The 21,005-nt window shown below is 34.3% G+C and overlaps 1 protein-coding gene across 8 annotated transcripts in view; it reads left to right on the top strand.

Annotated features, from left to right (window-relative positions):
* LOC145259301 (glycine receptor subunit alpha-3-like) overlaps positions 1-21,005 on the top strand; it is a 485,592-nt gene that overhangs the window by 273,832 nt on the left and 190,755 nt on the right. For all 8 annotated transcript variants that reach the window (XM_080117183.1, XM_080117181.1, XM_080117177.1 and 5 more), the window contains exon 3: positions 12,286-12,320. In XM_080117183.1, the coding sequence (XP_079973309.1) occupies positions 12,318-12,320 (3 nt within the window). In that variant the 5' untranslated portion in view covers positions 12,286-12,317. The remainder of the gene's footprint in view (positions 1-12,285; positions 12,321-21,005) is intronic.

Raw genomic sequence — 21,005 nt, 5'->3', positions numbered from 1 at the left:
CTATTCAACACATCGATCTGTTTTGACGGGCAAACCGGCAACAGACTTAGACGAGGACAGATTCAAAGGAACAATATTGTCTCAGTCGACTTTCTATTGTATTTCTCCTACATACATCGATCGTTTACTATTGCCACTTGCCCTACCGCAATAAAAAGATGATGTTAAGCGGTAGAGTATAAATATGAAGAGCAATTTTGATTAGAGGAAAATACAATTGACAACTATGAGGTATCGAAACAGATCGCTGAAAAAAAGATGAAACCATTTACAGATGCTAATTTTAGCAATTTTGAATATTGTTTGTCCAGAGAAAAACGTCTTTATTTGAAAGTATAAGCCATTTCCGATGGCGTTCACGCTGCGCATTGAAAAAATGTCAGCAGATACTACAATTCAAATAATGTCGTGAATTGCAATATTTTTTGTATTGATGCACAGACTCAAGGGACGCTGCACAACTTGCTGTGTTTGTGAGAGAAGTGACTTCTAATTGCAATGCTTTTAAAGTTAATTTTCATGAAGTCAATTGTGACCGGAACAGATATTTTACAATTTTTTTCAAAAATGATGACACACAAAAAAAATTTGATTTCTCGAACTCAATATCACATACTGGGTGAAACGATAGAATTGTCGCACTAGAAAAGGCGACATGATTCCATTTCCCTTTGATAAAAATCAGCGTTCTTTTTGTTTGTTGCAGATCATCTAACAGTTGGCCAGTTGTGTACAAATTCCAAGAGCGATAGGAGCTTTCTATCATGTCTGAAAGTGACACAGTGTTCAACTAGCGATGTCAGAGATGCGTCGCTGTACAACCCATGCTCTCTACAGATCCAAGTTATGAGAACAGGACCATTGCCAGCACCTTCGAAATGCAAATCCTAATACCAGAAACGTACCCAGGGTGATGAAAACAAAGTTTCCGGCTACAGTTTTGGTCTTTGGTGTGGTTTCAAGTAAGGGCCACATCATGCCACTTCACATCTTCGAAGTCGGCTTGAATGTCAACACTTAAGTGTGCCTGGATATGCTGAAGAGTGTGGTGATCCCTTGTTGCCATACTCTCCAGACTCTCACCTACCGACTACAACCTTTTCAAGCATCTGGACAACTTTCTGCGTGAGAAATGCTTCTAAAACCTAAGCGAAATTAAAAACACCTTAAGGGACTTCATCGCCACCAGAACGCAAGATTTTTACGTTACTGGCATAAATACACATGTTTTGTGTTGTCAAAATGCGGTGATTCTGATGGTGCTTATTTCGATCAATATTTTTTTTTTTCAGCTGAGATATGTTCATTTGAATTTAAAAGTTACAAACCGCAAGAACTTTCTTGTCAACCTGATATCATTAAGCTCAATTTAAAACATTTTATTTATCACGGAGTTAACTAACCGTCAACCTGCTAAACTTATTAATACTTATCCTCGAGTGGCTTTTGGGCATTCAGAAATGGTCATGTTTTAGTAAAAAAAAAAAAATTAATAGGCAAACAAGTTGTAATCGACCGCACTTAACCTTCGAACTCACGTTACTGCAACCCACTTGACACTTATCGTAGAGTACGCGATACAAGGCATCTGAGAGTATCTGAGAGTATCTGAGAGTATCCTGCATCGCAAGAAAACCACCCTTCGTCATGCATAGAGTATTGTTGCCACATCTGAGCACGTTTGTCCATCGCAAATTGCCCCTTAAGCAGGGTCCAAAAAGAGTCTCAACTCTGTTCCCGCAAGCTGCAACCCGTATCCTACCGTCGCAAAGTCGCATCCCTGTTCCTGCTTTACAAGTACTTTAACGGAATGTGTTCTGATAAAATAGCACTTGTGCCACTTCGATGTACATACTTCCAATCAATCCGATAATAATAATCCCTACTGCTACATATCTTGAAAACGCAGCTGTTAAACCAGATATAGTGATTTGGGACAGAGCAAACAAAAAAGCGACCGTAATAGAGGTCAGTGTACCCAATGATACAGGGCTTAACAGAGTTGAGAGGGAAAAGATAACAAAGTATCAAGGACTTATGTATGATATGAAACGAAATTGGAAATTAAAAGACGTTTCAATTATACCAGTCATCATAGGAGCAACTGGGCTTATGAAAAAGAACTTTAAAAAGTACATAGCAAGCATACCCGGTGAACCAAGTGCAAGTGAAATACAAACGATTGCACTGAAAGGGACGGCTAGAATCCTGAAAAGATCTCTTGGTTGGACTCACTAAAATAGGGGTAAATGTCAGACATCTGGTTTGATGTCCCATCCCCTGGAAGAAAAAGTTTAAGAAAAATGAAAAAAAGGGATAAGTTGCTAAAGCGAACACCTTCACTGTTTAATTTCTCAGATGTAGGAAAAGTTTCTACTCTAATAGTTCTAATAGTATCTGCCAGACTTTGGAATTCCACCTGTTTTTTTTTCTGATTCCCTGACAGTACTGACGTGCAGTAGTTAAGTGTAGTGTGAACAGATATCTTGCTGCTCAACTCCCTACAATCCAACTGAAATAGTAGCCTCTTACGTCCAAGTGGGAGTACGGCTTGTTTGAGGCGAAAAAGAGTGTTAAAAAATACTGCTATAGCAAAATAAATAAAATGATTTTTGGCTAACTGAACATAATAGAGCCGTCTTTCCATTTTAACCTACCTACCACCCTATTGCCTATATATATATATATATATATATATATATATATATATATATATATATATATATATATATATATACGTACTAGGTGCCTTCAATAAGTTTCCAGACTTTTTTGTATAGGCACTTTTGTTTATAGTACACACATAAAACTCTAGTCCCCTTCGAAGTAATCTCCTCCGGCTGCAATGCACTTGAACTGTTCCAACAACTTATGGAAAACCCCCATGGAAGTTCTCTTGTGTGAGCCTGCCAATAACCCTCATCCCAGCCTCTTTCATCTCCTCAGTTGTCTCATAAGGACATTATCAAAGATTTCTCCTTGAGTTTAGTGAATAAACAAAAGTCACAGGAAGCAACGTCTGGACTATCGGGAATGTGAAAAACTTAATTAATATTGGTCAAAAGTCTGTTACAAGGATTGAGTTGTTGACTGCACTCTTGGAGAAAACTTCGCGCAAACATTCCGCGTCTTCAGTTCTTCGCGAATAATTGTGTGTAAAGTTCCCACACTGACACTAAACTGTGAACTTATTGTCTCTATTGACATTCCACGGTAGTTATCAATGAAAGTCTTCATTTAGCCTATAAACTCTGGTATTTTGTCTTCCTTACTTCTCCCACACCTCTCATCATATTTCACAGACCCCTTGCCTCCCTTGAAGTTGTTATGCCCCACAAAAACTGATGCTCGATTCATGCAAGAGAGTTCAAAGGAAGTCTGACGCATTCCATACGTTTTTGTGGCATTTTTCCCAAGTTTAAAACAGAATTTAATTGCATATTGATCTTCTAAAGTGTCCTCACGTCCAGATTGCATTTTTTTAAATTCACCAGCTGAGACGATTAGGCTTTAGTATGGTGTATTCCAATTCCTGCTGTAGCTGTTCATTTGAATCTGAAATCATAAAAATTGATCAGTCATCTCACAAGATGTATAGCAATAACATACGTAATTTTTAAGACGCTACGACAATGTGAAATGCCTGTACAAAAAAGTCTGGAAATTTATTGAAGGCACCTCGTATTTACATACGTATATTTGTCTGCCTCACTGTTTCTCACTTTTGTCTCCCTCACTGTCCCTCATCATCGCTATTTCTTTAGTTCGGAATTTATTACGACTGACGAAGCAGTATGTTTTGTGCAGAACTACAGAGGTGTGAAGGCACGCGTACGATTTTCTGTGAATTAATTAGTCCGACATGAGTATTCATTCTGTATTCCAATTCCAAGTTTTTATCAGTAACTTTGTAAATATATAGGATAATCTCATGCGTCAGTATTTTCTAGCACGGTAGAGGAAGCCCACAATCTTTGCAACAGCCTAGATAATGCCCTTAATGTTTTTCTTCCAAAAAAAAAAGTTGAAAAACTACGAAGACAGAAGTGATACCGTTTCAACCAATAATGTTTGTGCTCCAAAATTTATTTTCTACATAGTCACCACCATTCTCAATGCACTTTTGCCATGGGGTGGTGGCTGTGCATGGGCGTTATGAGCGCACTTTGTAATTAAATACTTGCTGCCATTGATGAACTCATGTTGACATCAATTGCAAACGCTTAATGTTGATCGGTTCAATTTTTAATCCAAGAAAAAATTCAATAACGCATCTCTGCTTCTGACGCACGTCCATCACAGGGGGTTGTTGCTTGGAGTCTTGCATCGTCAATATGTGCAACAGAGAGATTAAACTTTTAGGTAATGAATGCAGAATTTCATTCATCATAACAATGTTATTTGCAAACTCCTCTGATCCATTAAGGTGGAATAAAAATAGAGGGCATTACTCTGAATTGCCAGGAAGCCAGATATGAACAGGACTGAAGTCCAGTAAAGATGAACAATTCCATTGTTTAGATTTGTAACCGATAGTAACGATGTTGCAATTACTTTATGGTTTTCATAAAGATGTTGCAACGACTTAATGGCAGAGTTCTCATAAAGAAATCGACAGCGCGCCAGTAAGTTTCAGGCATTCAGAATTTTAAACAGCTCTCAGGCTTCCTTAAAAGATGTGTACGTTTGTTGACATCTCGATTTTTCTTATATTGGGCGGGTGTTGTATCATAGCGCAGGGGTAGAGGCGCAGGTTGTAAGCGAGACGGTTGGATTTCAATTCCGGCTTGAATCACTTGTTTGTCTAGTCACACTAATGAGATGTGTACAGAAACAGTTTTTTCCCCGATTCAGTACTAAATTCCCGATTCCGATACAATTACTGATCCCAATTCTGATTCTTTATTCTGATTCTTTATCGATATTCTTATTCTGATTCTTTATCGATATCTAAATATTTAACTGCCAAATTGTTATTTGGTCCCGATTACTGTGAAAACACATCTTAAATGCGCCTAGATTTTCTCAAACGTAAAACACACACTTGTGACGGGGTGATCAAGTGATTTGAATGTTACTGGAAGTTTAAATCAATAAATAGTTATTATCTTATTATTATTACAAGCAGTGTACGATGTTTCTTAAACCAAAATCAAATTAAAAAGATAATTTAAGGAATCGGTTTTGGCATCGGAATATAGGTTCAAATATTTCCGATTCCGATACCCCAAAAAGCTCCGATTTTTCAGATTCTCGATTCCGATTCCGATTAATTGTCCAGACACAAATATATATATATATATATATATATATATATATATATATATATATATATATATATATATATATATATATATATGAACTGAGAATTGGAATCGAAAATAGGGAAAAACGGAACTTTTGGTGAAATCGGAAAAAATGTGTACTTATTTTTAGATGCCAAAAACGATTCCTTTATTTACCTTTTTTTTGTTTTTCTTTTTGTTTTTCTTTAAAGCAAGCTCTTTCTTTTGCTGGTAGTAATAATAAAGGAATAAATATTTATTAGTTTTTAACTACCTGTAAAACCAAAGTCCACAAATCACAAATCCACAAGTGTGCCTTTATGTTTGATAAAACATATACACATTTAACATGTTTTTACTGTAATCTTGTTTTATAGTTAAATCTTTAGAGATTTATAAAGAATCAAAATCGGAATCGGTAATTGTACCGAAATCGGGAATTTAGTAAGGAATCAGGAAAATATTGTAATCGCCTATCACTTATATATATATATATATATATATATATATATATATATATATATATATATATGTATATATATATATATATATATATATAATATTTAGTAATGTGATTGATAATTTAAAATTTAAAAATCAAATTATAATTAAATCAAAAATCCGTTTCATAAGAAGGAACAACAACAAAATCAATTATTTGTACGATCGTTTCGGAAAACTGTTTTTTATTGTGGTAGACATCAAGTTACGGACAATAATTATTACATATAGTTTTTTAATAAACAAAGTTTCCTCGTCAGCAAATATTGTGAAGGGTGTTTATTAAATGTAAAAGACACCATAAATAAACCTAGCATTAAAGTAAGGCAGATGTTTCTGGAAAAAATTAAAATAAAGGTATGAATTTAAACTTGATAAGAAAATAAAAATTATATATATATATAATTTTTATTTTATATATATATATATATATATATATATATATATATACAATTTTTATTATATATATATAATTTTTATTTTATATATATAGATATAATTTTTATTTTATATATATATATAATTTTTATTTTATATATATATATATATAATTTTTATTATATATATATATATATAATTGTTATTTTATATATATATATATAATTTTTATTTTATATATATATATATATAATTTTTATTTTATATATTTATATATATAATTTTTATTTTATATATATATATAATTTTTATTATATATATATAATTTTTATTTTATATATATATATAATTTTTATTTTATATATATATATATATAATTTTTATTTTATATATATATATATATATAATTTTTATTTTATATATATATATATATATAATTTTTATTTTATATATATATATAATTTTTATTTTATATATATATAATTTTTATTATATATATATATATATATATATATATATATATATATATATATATATATATATATATATATATATTCCACATTCCGACACACTGTACACACAACTTGCAGCCAGCAATTAATAATGAATCAGATTTGTTTCGGCTTCGTTTGTGCTTTTCTGTAGAATACATACCGACTTGGGATTTGAAACCCGAGTCAGCTGCATGCAAAGCGGCACATTTACCACTGTACCCCGGCGCATTTAGGATGACTCAGAACAATTAGAGATATATTAGTGAACAGTCGGGCAGTCACTCATACAGAAATACGTCTTAACAGTTGATTACAAGCACCTGTTTCGATTAGACACACAAAACTATTACAAAACCAGCGTATATCCTTCTGGTGACTGTTTTCTTTGTTTTTTTCTTTTTTCATCATACTCCTACTATTCCTCCCCCAATTATGTTCCTGCTACTCATTCTTTCTCTATTTTCCTCCTCCTCTTCCTCCTCCTTCTTTTTCTTCTTCTCCTTCTTTTTCTTCTTCTTCTGCTTCTCCTTATTTTTTTATTCTTCTGCTTCTTTGTCTTTTTCTTCTTCTTCTTCTTCTTCTTCTTCTTCTTCTTTCAGTTTAAAAGCTGATTGAGTTAATTTATGTTCTTGTTTTTTGTCACTTAACTATTTCTTAATTGGTTAGACGTGTGAATGTTGGATTCATGGCCAGTGTATTTCTTTTTATGAAAACCGTACCAGACAAGGCATGAAGCCACTTGATCTCAGGGGCTAAAACAAAATGTACTACTTCTTACTCAAAAATTAGTCAACGATTCAGAAAACAACAATGCTTCCCCCTTTGTCTTGAACATCGCTTAAGGAATAAGAGAATTAAAAGATAACGTAGAAGAAGAGAAAGTTGCAAGGCAATCGAAAGTAAAGCAATGTTCCAATTTCTACTCTCCAGAATAAATTGAAAATCCAACGAATGAGAGGAAATGCCTACAAAATATTCCCGGGCATTTTATTAGGATCATTCAAGCAATTATCAATAAACTAAACACTTCTGAATGAACAAAACTGAAGCCTGAGTAAGCGACCCTTTCTAGAATTTCACAAAACTTTGCCTCAGTTCAAGGAAGCAAAATCTGTATCGATTGATTGTTGACGACGTATCCTCGATGTAATCTGGTCTGTTATTAACAAAATGTACTAAGCCTGTGCATTGTTTAAAGTTATTAATTTCAGAACAATTCCATTTGTAAATAATTCATGTGTTTGTTTGCCTATACATCGTTGAGTTAGGGTTAGGGTTAGGGTTAGGGTTAGGGTAAGGGTTAGGCTTAGGGTTAGGGTTAGGGTAAGGGTTCAGCTTAGGGTAAGTGTTAGGCTTAGGGTTAGGGTTAGGGTAAGGATTAGGGTTAGGGTATGTGTTAGGGTTAGGGTTAGGGTAAGGGTTAGGCTTAGGGTAAGTGTTAGGGTTGGGGTAAGGGTTAGGGTTAGGATTAGGGTAAGGGTTAGGGTTAGGGTTAGGGTTAGGCTTAGGGTAAGTGTTAGGCTTAGGGTTAGGGTTAGGGTAAGGGTTAGGGTTAGGGTATGTGTTAGGGTTAGGGTTGGGGTAAGGGTTAGGGTTAGGGTAAGTGTTAGGGTTGGGGTAAGGGTTAGGGTTAGGGTAAGGGTTAGGGTAAGGGTTAGGGTTAGGGTTTGGGTAAGGGTTAGGCTTAGGGTTTGGGTAAGGGTTAGGGTTGGGGTAAGGGTTAGGGTTTCATATAAATTGTTGCCTATGTTGTTTTATGTTTGAACCTATTATCTATTGTCAGTTAATTAGATCGATCGTTTGCAGTTTGATGATTTTATAAAATATCAATACTTTTCTGTGTTAATTAGTACAGAAACATAATTTCTATTATTAATGAACAATTGATCCTGATATTGGTCTTTATTTTAAGGCATATCAACTAGTGTTGCGACGTTGAAGCGGAACTGGAATCAGAAATCGAAAAAATCAGAACATTTTTAGGTATCGAAATCGGTATCGGAATCGGTATCGGAATTGAACAAATGTCTGTCCATTTACCGCTACCAAAAACGGTTTTTAATTGTTTACTTTCGTTGCTTTGTTTTTGTTAAAATGGTAACTAGTAGGTTGGTGCAAAAATATTGTCGTTTTTTGACGTTCGACTTCATGTTGAAAAACGAGATTATTTTTGTCAAAACCTAATTGTTATTGAGAAAAAATAGAATCTATGAATCACCCGTACAAATGTATTGCGCCAGTTTACTACACAAGTGTATTGCACAAGTGCATTACGCAAGTGTACTGCAAAAGTGCATTGCGCAAGTGTATTGCACAAGTGTATTAGTTATTTAGCTTTCTGTACACGGACATATGAAAACAATTACATATTGATAGGTTAATGTTGTTTGATTGAAGCATTGTGTCTAGTGTATATACAGAGATAATTTAAAGAAAGACATTCCATTATGCCGACTGAAACCAGATAAAGTCATGCCGAGGTAAAAGTGACGTTTCAATTTAATGAATCGATACGAGGGGCGTGCAATAAGTAATGCCCCTGGCCCACTTCTAGTTATCTGATCTAGCTGAAATTTTGCATGTGCAATGAATTTTATCTCTACGGGTTATGTGGCAAATTACAGCTCTGAACTAATTGTGATTTCTGTTTTACAAGTGTTTGACCTGAGTCAGGTGTGAAATGGAGCCTATTGAATGTTGAATAGTGATCTGGTTTTTGTATTTGAAAGGATGCACACGACAGGAGACTTTTGATGAAATGAAAGAAACTTATGGTGATAATGCCCCATCATATGACCTTGTAAAACGCTGGCATCGTGAATTCAAACATGGCTGGAAGTTTGTGGAAACAGCCCCCAGACCTGGTCGCACCTCTTCTGCCATTGATGAGGCATCTGTCCGTCAAGTTGAGGCTGCCATTTTGGAAGATCGGCGCATTACTATTCACCAAATAGTCCAAGATGTCAAGATTAGTACAGGGTCTATGGAAACTATCATTCCTGACAATTTGCATATCCATAAGGTGTCTGCCAGATGGATTCCCAGGTTGCTCACACGATTCCAGAAGCGAGAACGCGCCGAGTGCTCGAGGATGAATTTGGAGATGTGCCAAAAAGATGAGTCAAAGTTTTTTTAAAGACTGATTACACAGGATGAAACCTGGGTCCATCAATATGATCCACAGACCCAAGCCCAGTCAATGCAATTACTATCTTCATGTTTTCACATCGTGGAATCTTTTATAAATATGAGTCCGGTATTTTCGCCTTCAATGCCTTTGGTAAGCTTATGTAAAATGTAGGCGAGCCCATAGAAATCTCAAATTGGCTGACCCGATCTTTTAGGTCCACACTTCGTAAATGCTTAACAATACAATCATTCTGAATTTTATGAAAATTTCGATTTTATTCTCAGATATGTCCGAGAAAGTGTAGCAAATTCCATTGCATCATCTAAAAGTTATTTGGTGATTGACGCGTAGTAGTTTCCTATATAGAATTGTATGGTTGTTTCGGCCGTGTTAACACATACCTTCAGTTTATAAGTAGTCTTTACATTATTATTATATTTATTATTTTTGGATTTATTTTACCAATTTTTGGTCTGCAGGCGTTTATGAATCTAGTGGAAGGTTTATTCACAATGTCAGATTTATGATCCTTAAGAAGTATGCACGCTTCTTTTTTGCGCAGTCTATTGCTTATTTTAAGCCGGTCCATTATAATGGTGCTATCTGAATCGATTTTATTAACGAAATTGATTTTTAATAGTTTTTTTAATTTTTTGTTTGAATCATTTATGATATTTTTGTTTTTTTAAGTTTGTATAAATTTGGAGTTGTTAATTTCTTTAGCTGGGTTTTCTAGTTATTTTTTGCTTGTGCTTCTTTATTGTGCAACGTGATTTGATTTATAACGTTCGAAATGTTCAAGTTGCTTGAAACGTGGTGCCATTTCACAATTTTTGCAGCTAAAATAATCATTGCTTTTAAAATTTGAGGATTTATATAAAAGAAATAAACCTTGCATTTTATTTGTCTTAATAGTTCTTCAATTTTCGTCAAGACAATTAGGTATTCTTGGATTTTTTTTGTGCTGAGTATATTTATTCCACGAAGTATTGAAATTTATCTTCTCCATTTTTACTGATAAGAATCCGGCGTTTGAAAGGGCTCAACAGTGAAGGAGCCCACCTCCAAGATCTAAATATATATATATATATATATATATATATATATATGTATATATATATATATATATATATATATAGTAATTTATAAAATATACATGGCGATTAAGCTACACTGAATATTCGGCGTTTCATCCACTCTAGGACTCCCCAGGCTTATGCGCGAATTCTGTGGTTGTTTATCGTTTTTATATGCTCCTCTCCTATTGAGATTTTAGTTAGCCAATCAGCTTTCTAGTATCCAATATATATATATATATATATATATATATATATATATATATATATATATATTGTGCTGTATCTTTATTTCTCTTCCACTCAATTCTCAACCTCATATTAAACATCTTACCATTCTTTCCATCCTTTCTTCGTTTTCATGTTTTTTCACTTACCTTCAGCCCAAACAAGGCATATTGCCACTTGGACGTAAGGAGCTACTAATTGGGATCATTAAGAAGGATTAACAAGGTGTTAGTGTACATTACATTTAAACTTTTGCATATCAGTGCAGAACAGTAAATTACAGAAGGAAATTTCAAAGTCTAGCTGTTCGAAGGAAAAAATTATTAGAGTAGAAAGCTCTCTGACATTTAGGGACCTCGACAGTGAAGGAGTGTGATTTCGTTGCTAAGCGGGTTTGTCGGGAATATGTACGTCGAAGGGGTACAAGTGCAATGAGTTCACCAGAACATATTCCATTAAAATACTTTTAAAACAAGCACTTGGATGCAAGATTACAGCGATGAGACAGAGGTCGGAGCTTCGTTTACAAAGTGGGACTTATTAGATTGAAAACTCTTTTTTTACCCTATTAAAGAGGGAGGGACTAGTGATAAATGCACTATCCCAGATGTGGTAACAATACTTCATGCACGGGCAAATAGTTGCCTTGTAGCTGTACAGGGTACTCTCGGGTGTGAGTAGTTTTCTAGTAGGATAGAAGGAGCCAACCTGCCTTGCAATAGCTTTCGCAATGTCCTCAAAGTATTTGTTTCGTTTCATATTTCCTATAGCTGGGCTAGGCAGGTCAGAGTGCTGCTTCGCAATTGTGGCGAGATTAGATCATCTCATCCCTGAGAGTAAGGAAGAGAAGAAGCACACAAAAAAAACATTTAAACAACAACAATCAAATGAAAAAATAATGAAAAAGTGAAAAACGTGAAAAAAATGCCTTAAACTTGTCCTGGTGGGGTCAAGTGGCAGATTACTTCAAGATCACCGCGCAGATACTACACTTTAATCTAAACCAAGGAGTTTGAAGTAAGAATTTTCATGTAGACTGTTATTTGTCATGGATATCAGTGGTTGGAGAGGTTTCTTGTAATTGTTGAAAGAGAGAAGTTTAATCGTATTAGTATTAAATGTTACCATTCATTTACGTGTCATGTGTGTTATTGCATTTTAATTATCGAACGAAACCATTTTTATCATTGCAGCTCAAGATAAGATCATCAGGATCATTCCATATATGGTAAGTAAATATTTTTATATTAATTAACACAACAAAACACTACATTGTCCAAGACTACGAATTGGTAAATTCTACGAAACATTCCCAGCTTCCAATTGCGAGGCTAACAGCAATCTACCTAACAGTTCAACACTCCTCTGTTTAACATTCACAGATAACGTATCGCATCTACATGATGGAACGATAAAATTGTCGCCGTAATAAAGACATGATTCCATTTCCGTTTGAAGAAAACCGGTTCGATTTTCTTCTTTTTTATTTCGCAGACCATCGACTATTTGGACAGTTACGTACAAATAGAAATACAAGAGAAATAGCAGCTTTCTTTCATGTCTGAAAGTGAAACAATGTTCAACGGGCGAAATTGGAGATGTGCCACTATACAACTCATGCTCTCTGAGTTTCCGTTCAAGGTTATGGTCTTTGAAGTGGTTTCAAATGATGGCCACATCATGTCACCTCACATCTTCGAAGTCGGCTTAAATGTCAACATCAAAGTGTACCTGGATATGCTGAAGAGTGCGATAATTCCCTGGCCGCTGACATACCCTGCATTCGGCAGCAAGAGTCGGCACGGGCCCACAAGTAGCTCGATTAGAAAAAAAAACATGTGTTCCCGTCAGCGGCTCGAATGGAAAAAGAGAGAGAGAGAGAGAGAGAGAGAGAGAAAAGCGAAACAGGAAGTAGGAAAAACGCCGCCTGTCGGATTAAACGGAAACCACAAAGGCAGATAACCGGTGCATAATTGAAATTGTGTGCGTGTGTGCGATCTGTGTAAACACATATCAGTTCAAAAAGGCACTTACCCATATATCCTAAAAGTGATGCCTCTTATTTTTTATTCCGCCCGAATGGATCAGAGAGGAATGTAAATGGCATTGTTATGGTTGTTGAACTTATTCATTAATGACCTTGAAGTTTCATCTCTCTGTTGCAAATTATTAGCACTGTGAGACTCAAAGAAAGCAACCCTATCATGGACGTGCGTCAGAAGCAGAGGTGCGTCACTGAATTCCTCTATTGAGACAAAATTGAACCGATCAACATTCATCGGCGCCTATTGTACGTTTACGAAGCCGATGCAGTTGATCTCCGTGCAGTAAGGCGACGGGTTCGTCTAATTCTCGATGGCAACATATATGTGCGTAACAAAGAGCGAGTCGAACTTTTACAACTGAGGCATCAAAAGAGATTTGCAAGTGTACGTCAGTAATGATGATGACTATGTAGAAAAATAAATTCTAGAGCTTAAAAGGTTGCTCGTTTTAATGATACCACTCCCGTCTTTGTAGCTCTTCTACGTTTTAGTGTTTTAGTTTTAAAAAAAAAACTAGGCAGCCTTACTTTTGGACGGATACAAAACAATTCATATGTGGATAAACCTGTTTTTATAATTGATTATTTTTCTTGTTTTTAATCTATTTTAAGGTGCACAGTATGTATAGCAGTTAAAGTCAATGTTTAACGATACGGCCGATTGTTTTAAAATATCAAAACGACTTAGCCAAAAATGATTTATTGGTTTTATTTAACTTTTATTGATAAACTAGCTGCTTGTATCCCGGCGTTGCCCGGGAAAATAGATTACTTTTTTATATGCAGGCCAAGAAAAAACTTATCATGTCTATTTACTAATTTATAAACTACGAAAGTTTAAATGACGTTTTCGAAATAAAATATGAATATATTTTTAATATGAAAACATTTACATAGAAATGTAAAAATAAAACATTATTTTATTATTGTCTCATGATAAAACAAGACGTGTTTCGTATTTTGTTTCATGCTTAGTGATTTCTGTTCCATATTTAGCTAAACCTGTGTCTTAACTTTGTGTACTGAATTTTTGGATTTCACCGAAGAATGCTCCCATGCTACGAAGTGTTGCCTAGAATATGTATTCCAACAGTCGTGTTGGTTCCTTCATTGATCTAAGAGATTATTCTGTATAGAGGAATATATACAAAGGTGCCTTCAATAAGTTTCAAGATTTATTTTTTGTACAGGTATTAAAAACTGTCGTGCACTCCTGTAAATTCAGTGTGTTATTTCTATGCATCTTCTGTGATGATTGACTAATATTTTATGATTTCGGGTTCAAATGAACAGTTACAGCAGGATTTTGAATACACCCTACTAAAGCCTGGGTGTAACAGCTAGTGGATATCAAAAATGCAGTTTGGACGTGAGAGCACTTCAAAAGAACGATATGCAATAAAATTATGTTTTAAATTTGGAAAAAAATGCCACAGTAACGTATGGAATGATTCAGATGTCTTTTGGATCATCTTGCATGAATCTAGTATCAGTTAAAGCAGGAGGCTGTAAGGGATGATGAGGGGTTTGGGAGGAGTAAAGAAGTCAGGAAACCAGAGTTAAATGGCCAAATAAAGAATTTAATGGATTAGGAGCATCGGGTGTCTCTAGAGACTATAAGTGCACCGTTTGATGTCAGTGTTGGAACTGTACACACAATTATTCATGAAGAACTGAAGATGCGGAATTTTTTTTCCAAACGGGTGCTCAGAGAAGATCAGAAAGCAAGAAACAATCACGACAGCAAGAAGATGGTCGATCTGATAAATTCAGATCCCGCAGATTTTAAATCTCATGTGACCTGTGATAGAAGCTGGATCTACTGGTAGGAACCTGAGACGAAGAGACAGAGTTCCCAGTGAAAGAATATTGGCTCTCCCAGACCCAAGAAGGCCAGATAGAGCAAACTCAGCCAGAAACTTATGGTCATCCTTTTTTTTTATTTTGACAGCACAGTCATCATAAACATGCACTGGACAGACAATTAACAAGAATTAAGCGAGTCAAGAAGAGAATTGGCCAGCACTTTTCAAATCATTTCCACCGGGACAATACTTAAATCCACAACTCCATACTTGTCATGTTCTAATATCCGGAGAGCTGGTTGCGTTCCCAGGACGTTCTTCAATCAAGTAACAGTCCCCGGGAAACGATAGTGTCACACACACACACACATATATATATATGTACACACACACGCACACACACACACACATATATATATGAGCAAACAGTTAATAAAATTGGATATATTTAATATAATTGAAATGAGTTAAAAACATATTAAAAACATTTAATCTGAAAAGGAAACACTTTTATATATATATATATATATATATATATATATATATATATATATATACATATCACTCCTCAATATATACGGAGGTCGTTTCAAAAATAAAGCTCCCTATCCGTTGTACTAAAAAGTGTAAGAGCTACGAGAACGAAAGTGGTACCACAAAAACGAGCGATCTTTGATGCTCCACAATATGTTTCTACATGGTCACCAACATTCTCAATGCATTTTGCCAGGTATGCAATGACGCATCTCTGCTTACAGCGCACGTCTACGACAGGGTTTGCTTTCTTAATATCTCACACCGTCAATATCTGCAACAGAGATGTAACGTTCATGCCAAAGATGCATAAGTTCAGTCATCATTACAATGCAATTTTCAATCTCCTAAATGCCAGCATTGATTATAGTGGGAATTAGTATCGCTTAGGATGAAAACTAGACGTCTTAGGTGTGGGAGATAAATAAAAAGCCGTTCACTATTTGTGTTGCTATATTTCGGATAACACACTCTCAGCAGTATCGATTTGGATCGCTTTCACAACCCTTTGTCTAAAGCATATCCTGTTTACCAAGATAGCCCTCAACAATAAACACTGGCTTACAGCTAATAGTAGATTTACCTCTATCAATATATAACATACAGTTAACAGTCCATAGTGTCAGAATAATAAAAAAAAAAGTCAAACAGCAGATACGCCTTACCATTAGAAGGCCGGAGACTAAAATGGAGGAGAATTTATTCACAACATTCTTCGGGCCGGTGATTGAAAGGCTAGCAGAGAAAATTCCGCCTGCGCTAGCTTTTAATCCAAATAAGTAACTATAAGACTATCTGCTTATCCGATCTTGGATGATATATGCTTGCGCAGAGATTTAATCTTTTGAAACTGTCACTTCATTTTATGCGATTGACGTTCTAATCTCATATTTGGAGAAGATATTTAGATAAGATATCAGATGTTAGAAAATAGTAAACGCTAACGAATGCAATCACTGAAAGGTTGTATATTAGCTAAGGCCGGTCGTCAAAAGTGTTTTTCAGTCTATATAATTTCCAAAAAAAATCAACCCTTGTCATTGTCTCTATATATACACTTGGCAGCAATAATAAAAATACTCAGCTGGTTATAAACTATGTTGTTCATTCAAAATAGACAGTTTTGACATTAGTGACAGTGCGCGTGGCGGGGTTGGTGTGTGTCGCTTAGTTCGTCCGTCGTAGTCTCTCTCTCTCTCTCTCTCTCTCTCTCTCTCTCTCTCTCTCTCCGTTGTTTGCACATCTATTTTATTGAACCAGATGATTTCAACATCCCATCATTGTCTGGAAAATGTCGATCAATCTCGCTAACCTAATCTCCGTGGATTCTACGTCCCCAATTTTGACTTCTTTAATGTCATTCCGGAAAGCACCTGCATTCAGATTTTGAGTGACTTTCATTGGACTTTATGCCCGGGCATCTGGATTATCCAATAAATATACTAACAGCCATCATTCTGCAGGGAAAGACATTTGCTAGATAGGGATATATATATATATATATATATATATATATATATGTGTGTGTGTGTGTGTGTGTGTGTGTGTGTGTGTGAGAGAGAGAGAGAAAGAGAGAGAGAGAGAGAGAGAGAGAATGAGTTAGGACAACTCCCAACAAATATACCAACCGAATTTTTAATTTACTGACTTAAAATTTGGTATATAGGGTATTCACAAAGGTAGAAAAGAATTTAATCTTTTTTCATCCGTTGTTGCTAAGGGGTCAAACTTGAAAAATTATTACTTGCGGTTATCGGATTTTGATCTGTATGTGAACAGTTTCACAAATGAGCATGCGCGAATTGTTCACATGACAGCTTCCTTCTGCTAAAAATATGAGATTTGAAAACACTTCTTAAAGATCTTGGCAAGCTGGCCTAATGGTTGTCGTACTTTACTCACTGGTTTTGGTTTCGATCACAGCCCGAGTATTTTTTACTTATAAAATTGAATAAAAAAAAAAACACAGTACTCGCATGCACATGTCTCGGTTTCTTTCCTTTTTTCTTTCATTTTTAAAGGAATGTAACGTTACGTTTAATATCGAGCAACACCGAGTATACAGGGTGATCAAAAAACAAAACAAAAGCTAAATGGAGGCCATCTAGAACACATGCTGTAAAATGGAGAAAAAAGGCCAAAGACCCTAGTGTTTTGATGTGATGTGTTGAATATAATAAACTAGTTATGACCAAAGTTTAATTTCATTCGGACAAAACACTAAGAAACAGGGCCTAATTAGAGTTGGGCCCGTTTTTTAGGAGTCACTTTGTGTATATATATATATATATATATATATATATATATATATTTTGTGTACAGAAAGTTGTTAGTTGAGACAGGTCATTGGTACCGTCGGTTTCAAGCCCGATAATAAGGCCCGTTTAAGGTATCCTTATCGAGCTCTCTTCAGCCAATATTCGTCTTGGCTGAAGAGAGCTCGATAAGGATACCTTAAACGGGCCTTATTATCGGGCTTGAAACCGACGGTACCAATGACCTGTCTCAACTAACAACTTTCTGTACACAAAATATAAGTACGCTCTTAAAATTTGGATTTTCCTTTTAATTGAGCACTCTGCTGGAATTCTTTTTCCAAAAAAACTAATCATATATATATATATATATATATATATATATATATATATACAAAATCATGAACTTACATACTGTTTAGTTGTGTCACTTTGTTTAGGCAAGCAAATGTCTCAAGCCCAGATCGAAACTCGATTATCGACAATCAACTCATCGAAGCTATGATCTAGCATTTATCGTCTCCGAGAATAAGTGAAATCACAAACAAGAACATTAATTACAAAGTTCAAACCAAAATCAGTAAACAAAAGTTGTTTGTGTTTATATATATGTGTTTGTATGTGTATAATTTTTATTATAATTTTTAATATATATATGTGTGTGTGTGTTTGTGTGTATATATATAATTTGTATTATAATTTCTATTATAATTTTTAATACATATATATATATATATATATATATATATATATAGTAAGTTATGAAATATATGGCAATTAAGTTACACTGAATATTCCGTGTTTCATCCACTCTAGGACTTTTCAGGCTTATGCGCGAATTTTGTAGTTGTCTCTCGTTTTCATATACGCACTTTCTATTGAGATTTTAGTTAGCCAATCAGCTTTCTCGTATCCACCGCGTCCTTCCTATCAGCCAATGAACATGCACTTATCGAACAAAGGGCTATTTGACCTCTGGTTGACCTGTTCCTGTGTGTGTGCTCTATTTAGCCTGGATATCTAGTTTCTTGACTTGTTTTAAATCTAGGTTAGGTTTCTTTTTAGTTTTTATGTTAGTTTATATATAAATATATATATATATGTACATACATATATGCATATATATATATGATCATTTATATATATTCATGTTTATTTAATTTATTTATTTGTTTATTTTCTATTGTTTTTGTTAGTTTTAAAATTATTTTGTATCGCTATCCTAGAGTAAATTTTATCTTGAGAACACAGTTGTTCGCTATTTCTCTTCTACAATTTAATAGATATTTGGGTTCTTTAAAGTACAGTATAGCAAATTTTTCATGAAGGCATAATCTACATGGGTCGTCTAGGTCTCTACACGTGGTAGCTTGTCTTATTATTTTCCATTCGACTACCGGCGAATGTCCGCTTTCCTTGAGTTCCCAGTATTTATCTGCTAGCGTTGTTTTCATACGGTGTTTTTTATTGTTGTGGTCATAACATAGAGTTTTGAAATCTAAGGAAGTCATACCTATATAATATTTCTTGTTATTCGGTTTTTCTTTCGCAAATATTGTGGCCTGGTAAACTATGCTTTTGGTTAGACATTTATTTTGAAGTGGGCAAAGTGTGCGGTGTCTACAGTTGCATTTATCCTGTTCGTTATTAGTATTTTTATTTCTAGTATGGTTGTTCTTGTCCGGGGTTGGTTTATTATTATTATTATTATTATTATTATTATTATTATTATTATTATTATTATTATTATTATTATTATTATTATTACTTCTGCTAGTGTTAGTTTTATTTTTGTCATGGTGTCTACTTTTTTATTGTTTATTTTGTTGTTGTTTACATTGTTTTTATTTAATATTTTGCTATTATGTGCTTTAATTATCATCTCTAAATTTTCGCAACAGCTGTAGGATAACTTTAAGGTATTTTTATTGAAGATTTTGTGTAAGGGGTTGGTTGCGGGAAAGTGTTTTTCAATAAGATCCAGAAATTTCTTGCCAAGTTTTGTTTTTAACATTTGATTGTATGGGACTGTATACCAAATTATAGTTCTTTTTCTTCTATTTTAAATTTTATTATAGTTATTGGTGTTCTTTTGCTAATATTTGCTATCGATATTTTTGTATCCACTATATTTAGGGCTGTTTCATAGATATTGGTTGACCTGTTAAATGCATTTTCATCGCTTAAGTTATTACTGGGTCTACTTACGATCGAGTTAGGAATCTGTTTTATAATTGATGGTGAGTGATTGGACTTAAGGTTTACGTAAATTGGAGTAGCGTTATCTTTTATGTATGGTTCATATGTGTTTTTATCTAAGTTTAACGTTACGTCCAGGAAGTTTGTTATTTTTATGTTAGCTGATACGTCTGCTTTTAGGCCTAATTTTTTCATTTCCTTGTGTATGATTTTTTTAAAGTTATCTCCCTTGACTTTGTTGGCGTCTTTTATTATAGCTAGTCCGTCATCTCTATATAGGCCGATATCCGTATTATCAAATATGCTTGTGAGGGTATATAGAATGAATAATCCCACAAGATCTGATGCCTCTGAAGAATCCCTGGCACCCATCGCCAAATCAAAGGAATTTTTCATTTTAGTTTTTATCTATTGGTTATTATTATTTATTAGAACTGATTTTCTGCATTTTTTAATGATGTTGATTTCTTCCGAGGATATATCAGTGTATGCCTCGGACAAATTCTAGGGCAATGTTAAAAAGTTCTTCGGATATCGAGGGATAGAAGTCTATGATGTTGAACTGTATGAACATACATTTATCTTTGTTTTCTATATTTTTAAACCAGGTGATTGCTTTGGCAGTATTTGCCCACTGGTTTAATTTTACGTCTTGTTTAATTTATTTTTTTACTCTAGAAAGTATAGTTTTGCTAATTCTACCTATTTCTGGTTTAGTTGGGTTTATCAAGCGGGTGTTGGGATTATTATTAAAGTCCCATTTGTGGTCTTAAAGCAGAAAGTATGCCTCTCTATGTTTCAATTTGCCAACTTTATCGCTAATTTTTAATTTATCGGTAATTTGTTTACTTTCAGTATTTATTATATCTATGTAGTCGCATCTGTTTGTATCTAGCATTTTGTAGTTTTTTGTAATGTTTTCTGTGATTAGTTTGTTATATTCTTGTTTATCTAGTTTATAAAAGTTTCTAGTGTTATCTGCTTTTACAAAGATTTTATTAGAATTGTTTATGTTTCTTACGATTTTGTGCAGTTTCCGTTGGAAATTGTTAGGTTGATTGTGGAATTCTAAGTTT

Source organism: Euprymna scolopes, chromosome 34, assembly GCF_053919585.1.
Source record: "Euprymna scolopes isolate OS-2025 chromosome 34, ASM5391958v1, whole genome shotgun sequence".
NCBI classification, from domain to species: Eukaryota; Metazoa; Mollusca; class Cephalopoda; order Sepiida; family Sepiolidae; genus Euprymna; species Euprymna scolopes.
The sequence above is the reverse complement of the archived record's forward strand: the minus strand, read 5'-3'. Positions and strand labels throughout refer to the sequence as shown.